Source organism: Pristis pectinata, chromosome 10 (assembly GCF_009764475.1).
Source record: "Pristis pectinata isolate sPriPec2 chromosome 10, sPriPec2.1.pri, whole genome shotgun sequence".
NCBI classification, from domain to species: Eukaryota; Metazoa; Chordata; class Chondrichthyes; order Rhinopristiformes; family Pristidae; genus Pristis; species Pristis pectinata.
Window position 1 is genome coordinate 92,617,740 of NC_067414.1, and position 13,706 is coordinate 92,631,445.

The 13,706-nt window shown below is 46.8% G+C and overlaps 1 protein-coding gene across 4 annotated transcripts in view; it reads right to left on the minus strand.

Annotated features, from left to right (window-relative positions):
* daam2 (dishevelled associated activator of morphogenesis 2) overlaps positions 1–13,706 on the minus strand; it is a 327,537-nt gene that overhangs the window by 64,234 nt on the left and 249,597 nt on the right. For all 4 annotated transcript variants that reach the window (XM_052024252.1, XM_052024248.1, XM_052024249.1 and 1 more), the window contains 6 exons: positions 13,356–13,440; positions 11,514–11,620; positions 8,579–8,667; positions 5,609–5,777; positions 4,065–4,172; positions 2,909–2,969 (listed from right to left, as the gene is read on the minus strand). In XM_052024252.1, coding sequence (XP_051880212.1) covers positions 2,909–2,969; positions 4,065–4,172; positions 5,609–5,777; positions 8,579–8,667; positions 11,514–11,620; positions 13,356–13,440 — 619 coding nt within the window. The remainder of the gene's footprint in view (positions 1–2,908; positions 2,970–4,064; positions 4,173–5,608; positions 5,778–8,578; positions 8,668–11,513; positions 11,621–13,355; positions 13,441–13,706) is intronic.

The window sequence follows — 13,706 nt, forward strand, 5'->3', positions numbered from 1 at the left end:
GTGGGGTCTGACCAGGGTCCTATATAACTGCAATGTTACCTCTCGTGCCTTCTGTTCCCTCTTTTGCTTCAGACTGGAACCTGAAGCTTGGCTAAAATACTGTCATTATCGTTTGGATAAAATACTGTCTCTCTGTTCCGACAAAACTGATGATTTCACACTATAGGAAAACCACCTTCCGTACCTTGGGAGCCACCTCTGAGAGGAAGCGGATATTGATGACGAAGTCTAACTCTGCCACCAGAGAGCCAGCGCAGCCCTTGACCACTTAAGCAAAACACTTTGCAAAGTTAGAGACCTCAAACCCAACACTAACCTCCCGCTATCATCCAGATGACAGACATGGCCACCATCTTGTTTCCCTGCTCTCGGGAGACATGGAGAATCTATGGCTGGAGAGGTATCACCCATGCTGTCTGTGCAAAATCCCTCACATTCACTTGATTTGCACAGATGGGTACTTGATATGCTGCATGACTCTGTGCTGTATGAATTTATGGCTCTCTGACCTTATCTATCTGTGGTGTTGCCTTCAGGGATCCTGAGACATGAACACCAAGGTCCCGTTGCAATGCAGAGAGACTTGGACGAAGGTTTTAACTTCTCATGATTCGAACTCATTTCCACACAGCCCCACCCGATGACCACAGTCCAAATCAAGCCCATGAGTTCATTAGTAATTGAAGAGGGTCACACACATGTCCGCATTCGTCTTGCTCACCACTCTGATAAACCTACTTCACAAACACAGATAGGACATCAGGCACGTACACAAGACACATTCCTCTATGTAGACCGCAGCAGCCTCGAGACGTGGAAATAGATGCCTAGAGATCCCTGGTGTGAAAGATAAACTAAACAATTCAGACTTCGTTACAAACAAATCCCTTCAGCTCCCTCACAGACTTCCTCCCTTACACATTCTGTAGGAAATGTAATCACGATTTTGTTTTCTGATGTGGATTTCTTATTCGATTTTTTAAAAAAAACAAAGGGTCCTAACACCCTTCTCCCCACAACCGAAAAATGACAGAGAATTCTCATAGAAAGTAAACAAGTTCAAAGTTCACTCAGAACTGGGATTCATTCCAGCATTCTCTGAATTGAAGGCAAGTGCTGCATCAGCAAGACACAAGAAAATAGGAGCAGGAGTTGGCCATCAGGCCCCTACTGTTCAATATCATCATGGGTGACCTACCTCAGGATTCATCTCCTCCTCTGTGCCCGTTCCCCACAGCTCTCAAGTTCCCACTCTTTCAAAAGTTCATCTACTTTCACTTTAAGTATATCTAATGATCTAGCTTCCACAACTCTCCAGGGCAGAGAATTCCAGAGATTCACCACCACCGTCTGCAAGAGGAACTTTCTACATACCTCGGTTGTAAATGGCTGCACCCTTATCTTGTGACAGTCCACCCCCCCCCCCCACCTCCCACCCCCACCCCTCCGCTAGTGAGAACATCTTGACATCTACCCCCATCATGCCTCTATGGGATTTTACATATTTCAATAAGGTCACCCCTCATTCACAGGCACAACCCTCCCCACCTAACCTATCCCTTAAATTCGTTCGGCATGTCCCGGATGACCCTCACCAATTTTTATAGAAAGCATCCTATCTGGCTTGGTATGGCGACTGCTCTGCCCAGGACTGCAAGAAACTGCAGAGTTGTGGACACAGCCCAGTCCACCACACAGACCAGCCTCCCGTCCACTGACTCTGTCTATACTTCCCAATCCTTGGGAAACCAGCCAACATAAGCAAAGACCTCTCCCACGCCTGTCATTATCACTTCCCTCCTCCTGTCAGGCAGAAGATACAAAAGTCTGAGAGTACGTACCACAAGGCTCAAGGGCAGCTTCTATCCCATTATTATTAGCCTCTTGAATGGACCTCTCATGCACTAAAAGATCTTCCAATCTACCTTGTCGTGGCCCTTGCACCTTATTCATCTACCTGCACTGCACTTTCTCTGTAACTGTAACACTATATTCTTCATTCTGTTTTTTTGGTACCACCGCAATGTAATTATGTTTGGAATGATCTGTCTGGATGGCATGCAAACAAAAGCTTTTCACTGTATCTCGGTACATGTGGCAATAATAAACCAGTTCCAATTCCAATGGAAGCAGAGTACAAGGTGCAGCCACTATTGCACGCCCTAACACTAATGACTGACAATGAATCAACAGGGGCATCTCGGGTCCGACGAGTTGGTTTATCCCTTGGGGTCAACCCCATGAGCTCGCATTGGCCTGGTAGAGGCTGGCAATCTTTAGAGGTGGAAGAAAGCCCAACTCAAGAGCCTGCACCTCCTGGCTTGGCAACCTGGTTAACAGCTTGGAGAGGAGGAATAAAGGGCAGAGGTTTATAGATCCTTGGAGCAATGGGAACTTTTCCTTTCAGTTGCACATTATGGGTGTTGCCTCATGTATCGCCCATCCCCAGTTGCCTTTGGTCTGGATCAAGCCCAGTTCCTAGGCCTGATCTAGGAACATGATATCCAATCTCACTGCAATTAAACTAAATAGACCAGGATTTTAAAGCTGGTATCAATAATGGCAACTACTAAATTGTTGTAAAAACCCATCCAATCCATTAATATTCTTTAGAGAGAGAAAATCAGCCCTCATTATGTGACTCAGACCAATGAGGTTAACTCTCTCCTCAGTTCTGGGACAATTAAGTTCAGACAATAAATGTAGCACCAACAGCCAAATCCACATCCCATGAAGGAATCATATAAAATAAAACCATAAAAAAACTACAGACACTGGAAATATGAAATAACAGAAAATGCTGGAAAAACTCATCTGTGGAAAGAGCAACTTTCCAGGTCTGAGACCCTTCGCCAGAACTGATTTTTGTTATATTTATTATATAAACCTCTGGCCAGGTGATACTTACAGATTCCAAAGCCTTCAATCCATTCTTCAGATTGTTGATCTCTTTGTCCAATTCTACCAGGCTGTGTTGAAATAGACACAGTTAATTAAATTCAGAAAGATAGTCATGCCTTGCATACAGTTCTAAATGCCCCACCTGTCCTCAAGAGTCCTTGGTATGATTTAATACATTTTCTGTATGAATGAAGGTTTAAGGAGAAGGAAGCGAAGTACTTTTCTTCGTCACAAATTAACGTGTGGTTTCCTCCTCCCATCCAAAGTGATTTTGGTTGAGGGGTCAAGATTGGCTCGGAGACCAAGGATAATTCACCTGGTCCTCTCTGAAACACTGCCATGACTTCTTTGCCATCCATTTGAGGGGCCGGACAAGGTCACTGTTTCAGTATACGATCTGAATGACCGATCGGTCTCCTAACTGAGTTTTCAATACATAACCATCTGATATGTGTGTCTCTGCGTGGCTGTGTGTTCATTTGCAAGGGCGTGGTGCTAGTGTGTGTGATGTGTGTGCACCTGTGTATGTGTCTATGTGGGTATATGATATCCTCATGTGCAGGTGCTGTGTATGCATGTGTATGTTTCTGTGCACACAGGTGTGCATGCATGGCTTTATGTGTGTGCACATGGCTGTAAGTGTGCAACTATGCACATGTGTGAGTATACCTGTGAAAATAGGATCAGAGAGTCGTGGAGAGATACAGCACAGAATCAGGCCCTTCAGCCCATCCAAACTGACCATCAACCACCCATCTTGTGTTAATCCCACATTCCCTTCAACTTTCCCTGCAGATTCTGACTCTCACCTATGCACTTGGGACAAGTTACAGTGACCAACTAACCGACCGACTCCCACATGTTTGGGATGTGGGAGGGAACTGGGGAACCCAAGGGCGGGGTGCAGAACCCATGCAGTCACAGGGAGGACATGCAAACTCCACACAGACAGCACCGGAGATCAGGATGGAACCTGGGTCTCTGGCGCTGTGAGCCAGTGGCTCAACTCGCTGGCCCCTGGGCTGCCCAGTTGCATGCATGTGTGCACAAAATCGTTTGAGTGTACCTGTGTGCATCCTTGCACACTTGAAGAGGAGCGGAATGTAGAAACGGCAGAGCAGCACAAGCTGTCTATGTGATACCATTTTCATCCGGTCACTTACTTGACTTTGGCTGCCTCTGGTACATGGAGTAAATCTAAATGGATGTTGAGAATCCCTGGGTAGCTTTTTTCAAATATCATGATCAGATAGTGTAACAGTGTGATGCTCCTGGAATTGAGAGAACCAGTGAAGTTCATCGTTAGTTCTGGAGAGCTCAGAGTTCAGTTGCTTCCTCACACACAAACATTAGATAGACACATGAATGATAAAGAAATGGGGAGCTATGTAGGAGGGAAGGGTTAGATAGATCTTAGAGCAGGATAAAATGTCGGCACAACATTGTGGGCCGAAGGGCCTGTACCGTGCTGTAGTGTTCTATGTTCTCTTCGAGGAAATAATCACCTCCCACAATTACACCTGCGGTTTACAGGACACCTGCCTTGCACCGAAATTCATTGGGCACCGGCCGTCGACTGAAATTACCTACATGTGCAGAACTTGAAGAGATGGAAGTGGCAACCAAAGGACAAAACGATTGGCCAGAGAGACACGTTTTCAGGAGGCTTCTAAAGAAAGTAATGTGAAAAGATTCAGGAATAGAGTTTTGCTTTTGACCGGAGTAACGCACAAAAGCGCTGGGGGAGCTCAACGAGCCAGACAGCATCTGCGGAGGGAAATGGACAGTTGATGTTTCGGGTCCTGAAACATCAACTGTCCATTTCCCTCCATAGATGCTGCCTGACCCGCTGAGTTCCTCCAGCATTTTGTGTGTGTTGCTCCAGATTTCCAGCACCTGCAGTCTCTTGCGTGTTTTCACCTTTGTTTTTAAGTGGGTTTCTCCAAAGCTACTGTCCCCTCAGCGGTAGAGTTGGATACAGGAGCTAATGGTCAAAGTTATTGGTGCTGAGTTTATTTTCACTGGTGCAGACTGTGGGGTGACCTTACTGAGGTGCTTAAGGCTGTCAATAAGTTGAACCCTGTCTGTGGCTCTGATGAAAATGGGAAGACGGAACAGGATGAGGCTCAGAAGAAGGTGACTGGACACAGTAAGCAAATGAATGCTTGGAATGAACTGCCAGAACAATATTAGTCACTTTACAGTGAGAAGGGGTGCAAGAATCTGCAAAGAGAAGCAAGACATTTGGCCCAGCCCATACTATCTTATGCTTCCTCTTCAGCATATCCAGCTTCTCTATGAAGACATCTGATGTCTGCCTCAGCCACTCCTTGTTGCAGCAACTTCTACATTCTGATCCCCTAGTATAAGATGAACTCCTGACCTCACAATCCACCTCGTCATGGCCCTTGCACCTTATTGTCTGTCTGCACTGCGCTTTCTCTGTAACACTATATTCTGCGTTCCATTATTGCTTTTCCCTTGTACTACCTCGATGTACTGATGTGATGAAATGATCCATACGGACGGCATGCAGAACAAAGTTTTTCACTGTACCTCGGTACACGTGACAATAATAAACCAATTCACCAATTTCTAACCAATCCCCGCGGCAAAGAAATTTCTGCTGAATGCTACACCGCAGCTCCCTCTCTCCAAGCTTAGAATCGGACAGGCTAGGTTTTGGTTCTGGCAGATCCTGGAGTACCTGTCGATGCTTGACTTGGTGTCTCCAATCTTGTTGAGGCTGGAAATCCTGAAGCCAAAAGCGTTCCCCCTCTGGCCCTTGTTCATGTAGTTCCCGAATGCAAGCACCACCTCCAGCAGTTGCTTGAGCCTCTTGCTTTGAGACAGCTCTTTGGAAGCTAGAAGGATTGCTGGAGTTGGAAATGGTCAAGACAAAATACATTGTGATCAGCTCTTTGGAACAAAACATCCTTTATTTGTAATTTCCAAGATACTGTCATTAGAAAGAGGTTTGCTGTTTGTTGTTGTAAATAAATAAAGGCCAAAATGGTTCTGATGGCTCTGGGCCTGTACTCGCTGGAGAAGGGTGAGGGGAGATCTCATTGAAACCTACCGAATATTGAAAGGCCTGGATAGAGTGGACGTGGAGAGGATGTTTCCAGTAGTGGGAGAGTCTAGGACCAGAGGGCACAGCCTCAGAAATAGAAGGATCTGAGAACGGAGCCTCACTGCTCCAGTGACCTGGAATCAATCCTGACCTTGGGTGCTGTCTACATGCAGTTTGCATGTTCTCCTCATGAACACGTTTCCCCTGAGTGCTCTGGTTTCCTCCTACATCCCAAAAACATTGGATGGCAAATTAATTTGGCACTGTAAATTGCCTCTAGTCCATCAGCAGGAGATCCAGGGTGGAATTGATGGGCATGTGAACAAGAATGGGTTCCAGGGCAATGTGGGGAAGGGGAGTGACAACCAGCATTGATAGACCACATGGCTTCCCTCTAGGCAGTAAGAAAAATTGAGAAATTAGTAGCCTATCAACCACTCTAAACATTTATTCTCTGCACCATCAGTGCACAGTGGATGCAGTGGGAATCATCTACAAAATATACTGCATTAACTCACTCGGGCTAGTCTGACAGCACCTCCCAAACCATCTACCTCTACCGCCAAGAAGGAAAAGGGCAGCAGCCACCTGGGAACAGCACCACCACCACGTTCCCCTCCAAGCCACACAACAGCCTGTCCGGGAAATACATCGATGGTCCTTCCTCGTCACTGGCTCTAAATCCTGGAACTCCCTCTGCAACACCACCGTCGAAGCAAGTCCACTGTAGAAGAACTGCAACAGTCCAAGAAGATGATTCCCCAGCACCTTTCCAAGGGGAGTTAGGGATGGAAAATAAATGTCACTGGTCACTAATGGACAATAAATCTCAGCGCCCCTAGTCACTGGTGTCCAGATCCCCAAAAAAATCTGAAATCTGTTGGGGGTGGATTAGGAAAGGTGACAGAAGATCTTGATGGCAGACATAGCTGTATCAGTTCTCCCTGACTGGCTCCCCACTTTCTCTGGTCCTTGCACCAATGGGTCAATGCCAAGAAATATAGAGGCAAACAGCATGGAAACAGGTCCTTTGGTCCACCAAATCTGCACCGACCACCAAGCACCCATTCACACCAATCCGACATTAATCCCATTTTATTCTCCCCACCTTCTCTTCAACTCCTCCCAGATTCCACCACTCACCTGCACACTAGGAGAAATTTACAGGGGCCAATTAACCTACCAACCTGCACGTCCTTGAGTTGTGGGAGGAAACCAGAGCACCCTGGGGTAACCCACCGTCATAGGGAGAAGGTGCAACTTCAAACAGCCAGCCCTGGAGGTCAGGATTGAACCCGGGTTGTTGTAACTGTGAGGCAGTATCTCTACCAGCTGCACCACTATATGCTGCCTCTACATGAGAGGACCAGGACATGAGGGACTGAGTTGTAGGGAGAGGTTGTACAGGCTAGGACTTTATTCCTTGGAACGTAGGAGACTGAGAGGTGATCTTATAGAGGTGTATAAAGTCATGAGGTGCATAGATAGGGTGAATGCGCACTGTCTTTTTCCCCAGGGAAGGGGAACCAAGAACTAGATATAAGCTATTGTAGTGGTTGCTACCGCGATGTAGAAACAAGACACTAGTCGAAGGGTTTCAGAACAAGAACTGGTTTATTTTCCCGCCTTGCGCAGGCCTTTTAAGAGAGACTGTTCCCGCCCACTTAAAACGGCAATGACGTATACGCTACATCATCAACCTTTCCCGTGCGCGGGTTCTCCCTGTTGCTCGGGGAAGACGAATGCCCAATGCCATCTTGGGCCTCGCCGCACTGACGACGCGTGAGCTGACCGCCGAGCCGGTTCGCTTGCTCGGACGGTGAGTCGCTACACTATCTTTATTAGTCACATGTACATTGAAACACACAGTGAAATGCATCTTTTGTGTAGAGTGTTCTGGGGGCAGCCCACAAGTGTCGCCATGCTTCCGGCGCCAACATAGCACGCCCACAACTTTCTAACCCGTACATCTTTGGAATGTGGGAGGAAACCGGAGCACCCGGAGGAAACCCATGCATACACACGGGGAGAACGTACAAACTCCTTACAGACAGCGGTGGGAATTGAACCCGGGTCACTGGCGCTGTAACAGCGTCATGCTAACTGCTACACTACTGTGTCTGCCCTTAGAGGGCATAGAACTAGAGGGCATAGATTTAAGGTGAGAGGGTTTAAAAGGAACTTGAGGGGCAACTATTTTACACAAAGTGTGGTATGTATGTGGAATGAGCTGCCAGAACATGTGGCTGAGACAGGTACAATAACAACTTTTAAAAGACAGTTGGACAGGTACATGGATAGGAAAGGTTGAGAAGGTTACGGGCCAAATGCTGGCAAATGGGACTAGCTTGGATGGGGCCTGTTTCCCTGCTGTATAAATCTATGACCCAATGAGAGTGTGCACGTAGCCCCTTTAAGTGGCAGAGTACCTATCCAATAATTTACCGCTTGTTAAAAATGTACCTGCGTTGACCACTCTGGAGATACAAGTGGCAAGCGAAGATCTGCAGGTGTCTGAGTCCATGCCTTATGCCAGGCAGATGCAATTGTACGGAAAAATGTTTCACCGCCCAACTATTCACTCCGACCTTGTGACAGCCTTACCTTCGATCTTTGGCTTTGCCTCCGCCAGTCGTTCTGCAAACTTCTTCTTGAAGAATAAAGCCTGCAGGCGCTGCTGGTAATGGTCGATTCTGTGGGTTGAAGGACAGTCGCACATTAGGTCTGCAGCAGTGGGGGGCCTCTGATGACAAATGGAGTGGTCTGGGTTTGCAGGCAGCGGGCTCACAATTCTGCTAAACTTGGGTCTGGTGAACAGGGAGGGCCATCTTCCCTCGGAGTGGATGGCAATAACCAGTGGGCATAAACATAAGGGAAGGGAGGAGCCGAAGGGTGAGAAGTCATAGGGCTGTGGGAGTCCCAAGCTCATTGCCTGAAAGTGTGGGAGGGACAGAAACTGCCCACTCACTTACAAAGCGCACGGACAAGAAGTAGATGTACTACATCAGAATCAGAATTATTATCACTGACTTATATGTCATGAAATTTGTTGTTTTGCAGCCGCAGTACAGTGCAAAGACATAATATTACTATGAATCACAAAAATAAATAAACACTGCAAACAAAAAGGAATAACGAGGTAGTATTCATGGGTTCATGGACTGTTCAGAAATCTGATGGCGGAGGGGAAGAAGATGTTCCTGAATCGTTGAGTGTGGGTCTTCAGGCTCCTGTACCTCCTCCCCGCTGGTAGTAACGAGAAGAGGGCATGTCCTGGATGGTGAGGGCTCTTATTAATGGATGCCGCCTTCTTGAGGCACCGCCTCTTGAAGATCTCCTCAGTGCTGGGGAGGGTTGTGCCCGTGATGAGGCAAGAGATTGAAAGCTAGGAAGTAGGATTAGGTTGGCTGGCATATTTTTGGGACTGAGTGGCCTCCTTCTACGCTGTAAGCTCCCATGAGTCTATCTATCTCACCTACGTTCTGATTGCTCTCCAATCTACTCTTCAGCCATTACGAACTTCAGTTGTATTTACCACACCCTCCATGCTATTTGGAACTGATGCATGCACAGTTTGTTCCTCTGATGCTTGTTGACATCACAACCGAGATGATGACATGCTCATTGTTATTTTCACTATTATTTTTTATACATTCTGGGACGATAAAACCAATTCTCCACTTTCCCTTGAACTTGGTGGACTTAACTGATGACTTTATAGAGTAATAAGGCACAGGAAATGGCCACTTGACCCAACATTTAAAATCCTGACCATCGCCATTCTTGGAGATTTATCAGCACATCCTTCTTCCTATCTCCATTATTCATTGAATCATAGAAATGTCAAGGCGGAGAAGTCCGATCGTTTCATGCTTTCCAAGCCAGCTCCTTGTACAGCAACGGAATGCTGGAAATACTCAGAAGGTCAGTCATCATCCGTGGAGAGAGAAGAAGAGAGTTAACATTTCAGGTCAATCCCTTCTCATCAGAACAGACAAAATAAATGCCTTCCGTTCTGTAGAAAAGTTAATTGACCTGAAACATTTGCTCCACAGATGCTGCCTGATCTGCTGAGTATTTCCAACATGTTCTGTTTCTTCATGGACTTCCATCATCTACAAATTTATCTTGCTTTTCGGTGCTCGTAAACAAAACAATTCAGTCCCATTTCCCAACTCATCTGCAGTAGACTTATGGATTGTCTTCCATCGAAAACCCACACAACTCCTCTTTGGAAGCACAGATTGACTCCCTTTCTTACCTGACTTATTATGACACAGGCCATTCATGCCCTTGGGTCCATACTGGCTTCCAGCAGTGAAATTCTATCAGCCCTATTGCCCTTCCCCTTCTGCCTCAGAAGCCCAGCTCTCTCACATGCTGATCAACTCCCCTTTGATTCTTTTGTTACTTACCTACACCAGGGTCTAAATTACAGGGATAGAGGATGAGAAGCCATTTACAGGAGCCAAATAACATTTCAGCACTGTGTGCACCCAGGAGAAATCCACAGGGAGAAGGGGCAAGCTCCACACCAGTAGCACCCGAGGTCGGGATTGAACCTGGGTCCCTGGAGTATAAAGCCAGAAACTCTACAGCCTGCACCACCATGCTGGCTGCACAGGCAGGGAGGTCTAGATCACAGGTACTCTCTACACAACATTGTTCTCCTCACATCTCACTTGTATCTTTTGCACAGCATTCTAGATATGTATTCCCCTGTCTTTGAACACCTTGAACCATTCACTAATGGAATGTTTTCCCTCCATTTACCCAACCTGAACCATAGAATCATAAAACCATACAGCACAGACACAGGCCCTTCAGCCCACCATGCCCATGCTGACCACCTAGTATCCATCGATACCAATCCCACCCACCAGCACTTGGTCTGTAGCTTTGGCGATTCAAGAGCTCGTTCACATACTACTTAAATGTTGTGACAGTCTCTGCCTCCATCACCCGCTCAGGCAGTGTGTTCCAGATTCCAGCTACCCTCTGGGTGAGAAAGTTCCTTCTCTGATCCTCTCTGAACCTCTCACTCTGATCCTCTCTAAACCTCTTACTCCTTACCTTAGACCTATGTCCTCTAGCTATACACATCTCTGCTATAGGGAAAGGTTTCCTCCTGTCTACACCGTCTATGCCCCTCATAATTCTGTACATCTCTATCAGGTCACACCTCAGCCTCTTCTGCTTCGAGAAAATCAATCCCAGCCTATCAGCCTTTCCTCAGAATGAAACATTCCATTGTAGACAACCTCCCGCTGGATCTCCTCTGTGTCCTCTCCAGAGTAATCTCCAGAGTCACTAAGTTTTTCACTCTCCGTCGGTACGTGTGACAATAATAAACCAATTTACCAATTTAATCACATCAACTGGCATACATATCAAATCTACCTCTCGACCTTCTTTGCTCCATGACCAACACCAGCTTCTCTGGTCTAACCTTGAAGCTAGGCTCCTCTACTCCAGCAGGCATTCTGAAAACTCCTGGCCTACTGCCCCCTGCAGCCCCTTGCTTAACCGTGTGACCAACCTGCTCATCTCGTAGAGGAAACGGTCGGCCCTCGCCATGCGCTCGATCTCGTGCCGGTGTTCCTCCAGCAAGTCAACGTCGCTCTTCTCGGGGATGAACTTGAGGAGCTGTGGAGGAAGTAGTCGCAGGGAATTATCCTGAAGGGTTGTTAAACACAGGTCTTTGACCTCATCATCTCCATCAGTGGAATAATCAGTATGGGGGGAGTGTAGTGGGGCCTGAAGCAGATATTTCCCCTCTGCATTGAAGCTATCAATTTCCTATCATCAGCCATCCAGTGTTGCAATGAAGAATGATACCAGGCCTCCACAAACTACCGTTATTATAAGACCCTTGATAGGACCTCTTATATGCTAAAGATAAGCTCTTGATCTCCCAATCTACCTTATTACGGCCTTTGCACTTTATTTGTCCACCTGCACTGCACCTTCTCTGTAACTGTAACGCTGTATTCTGCATTCTGTTTTCCTTTTGTACTACCTCAACGTACTTATGTATGGATTGATCTGTCTGGATGGCACAGAAACAAAAGCTTTTCGCTGTATCTTGGGACATGTGACATTAATAAATCTATCACTAAATTACCAATTATCTAAAGCCGGCTAAATGATATGGAATCCCATCCCTGCACATGGTCGTGGATTAGTCACTGTGCTCACAGTAACATTCGTGAAGATGTACCGAACAACTCCATTTGAATGAGTTGACATCAACTTGTTGGAAGAATTACGGTTCCAGGGAGCCTGTCAGGCGAGATGGTTCAACATGGTTGACAGGATGGAGCTTATTTGGATCAGGAATAACAATGAGCTTGCACTCCTTGCTTAATTGGGAGCTGTATGCATGTAATGAAAGCAATTATCCTTGATTCCTGCTGAGATCTCATGTGTTCATGCTTGTTCTAATTATGCTAAGAGTTAGCCATGTGGTCTTTGGCTCAGGTGGGCCTTGATAATTGGCAGGACTCTTTGGCGATAGTCTTGGAGTGAGATGGTAGAACCTAGACCAACTATTGGAGGGATCTTCTGTCTTGGTGGCAGCCAGTAGGGCCAAGAGTGTCTACTAGGTTAGATCCCATGAGCATACACTTGGTACAAGCTAATGGAAGCCGGAAAATATAATGGGTTGGATCTCATGACCCAGTGTTGATGTGAACTGACAGGACCACATGTATCTACGAGGAGGCTTGGTCCTCATGTGAGGCAATAGGTGTCTGCTGGACTCGACTCTCTGGCCATTGTCTCATTGCAGTGAGCTAATGGGAACTGGAATTAGCCTTGGTTTGGATCCCCTGGCCAATGCCTTGGTGTGAGTTGGCAGAGATAGACAGAATTCTAGACACAAAAGGCATCAAGGAGTATGGTGAGAGCAGGAATATGGTATTGAGATAGAGGATCAGCCATGGTCACATTGGATGGTACAGCAGGCTCATAGGACCGAATGGCCTACCCCTGCTCCTATGACAAGGTTGTACACTTGGACTCGATGAACAGTCCAGAGGACACTGCCTGGAATTATGATGACGGACTTTTTGACTACGAGATTTTTAAACCAATCTGAAACGAGTCCAATCATTTCCTCCTCCGGCAGCCACACAGTCTCCGGTAAGGCAGGGGTTAAGAGAGTGGCCAATTTTCCCTCATCAGTCACTGGGCACCGAGATCTACGTTGGCACCTACAGGGCCATCTGGTTCAATCCCTTCACTCACCCCAGTCCAGCAGATTGGAACTTTCTACATGGTGCCCGACCTTGAGGTAGTCCATCCCTAAGCATGTTCAATTCTCTTCCAGTTGCCACAGCACCGGGGGGGGGGGGGGGGGGGGGGAGGTCAGTGCTCTTACTTGTTCCAGCATGTCCTTGGGCAAGTCCTCCTGTTCATCCATTTGCAAGATTGCCCGCTTGATTTCCTCATTGGACAGCTTCAACCTAACAGTAGAAAAGAACATTTAGAATGGAAACACAGCTGCCTTAAACCCACTCTTTCTGAAAGACCCTGTGCACTTTCGAATCTCCTTATTACGTAGAAGGAGGCTACTTCGGCCCATCGGATTTATGCCAGCTCACAGAGCAATCCCTTTCCCACAATCGTTTTCCCATTCTCATCAACTCCCCTCAGCTTCTACCACTCAGCTACAAACTAGGGGCAACTTACAGTAGCCAATTAACCTACCAACCTGCATGTCTTTGGGATG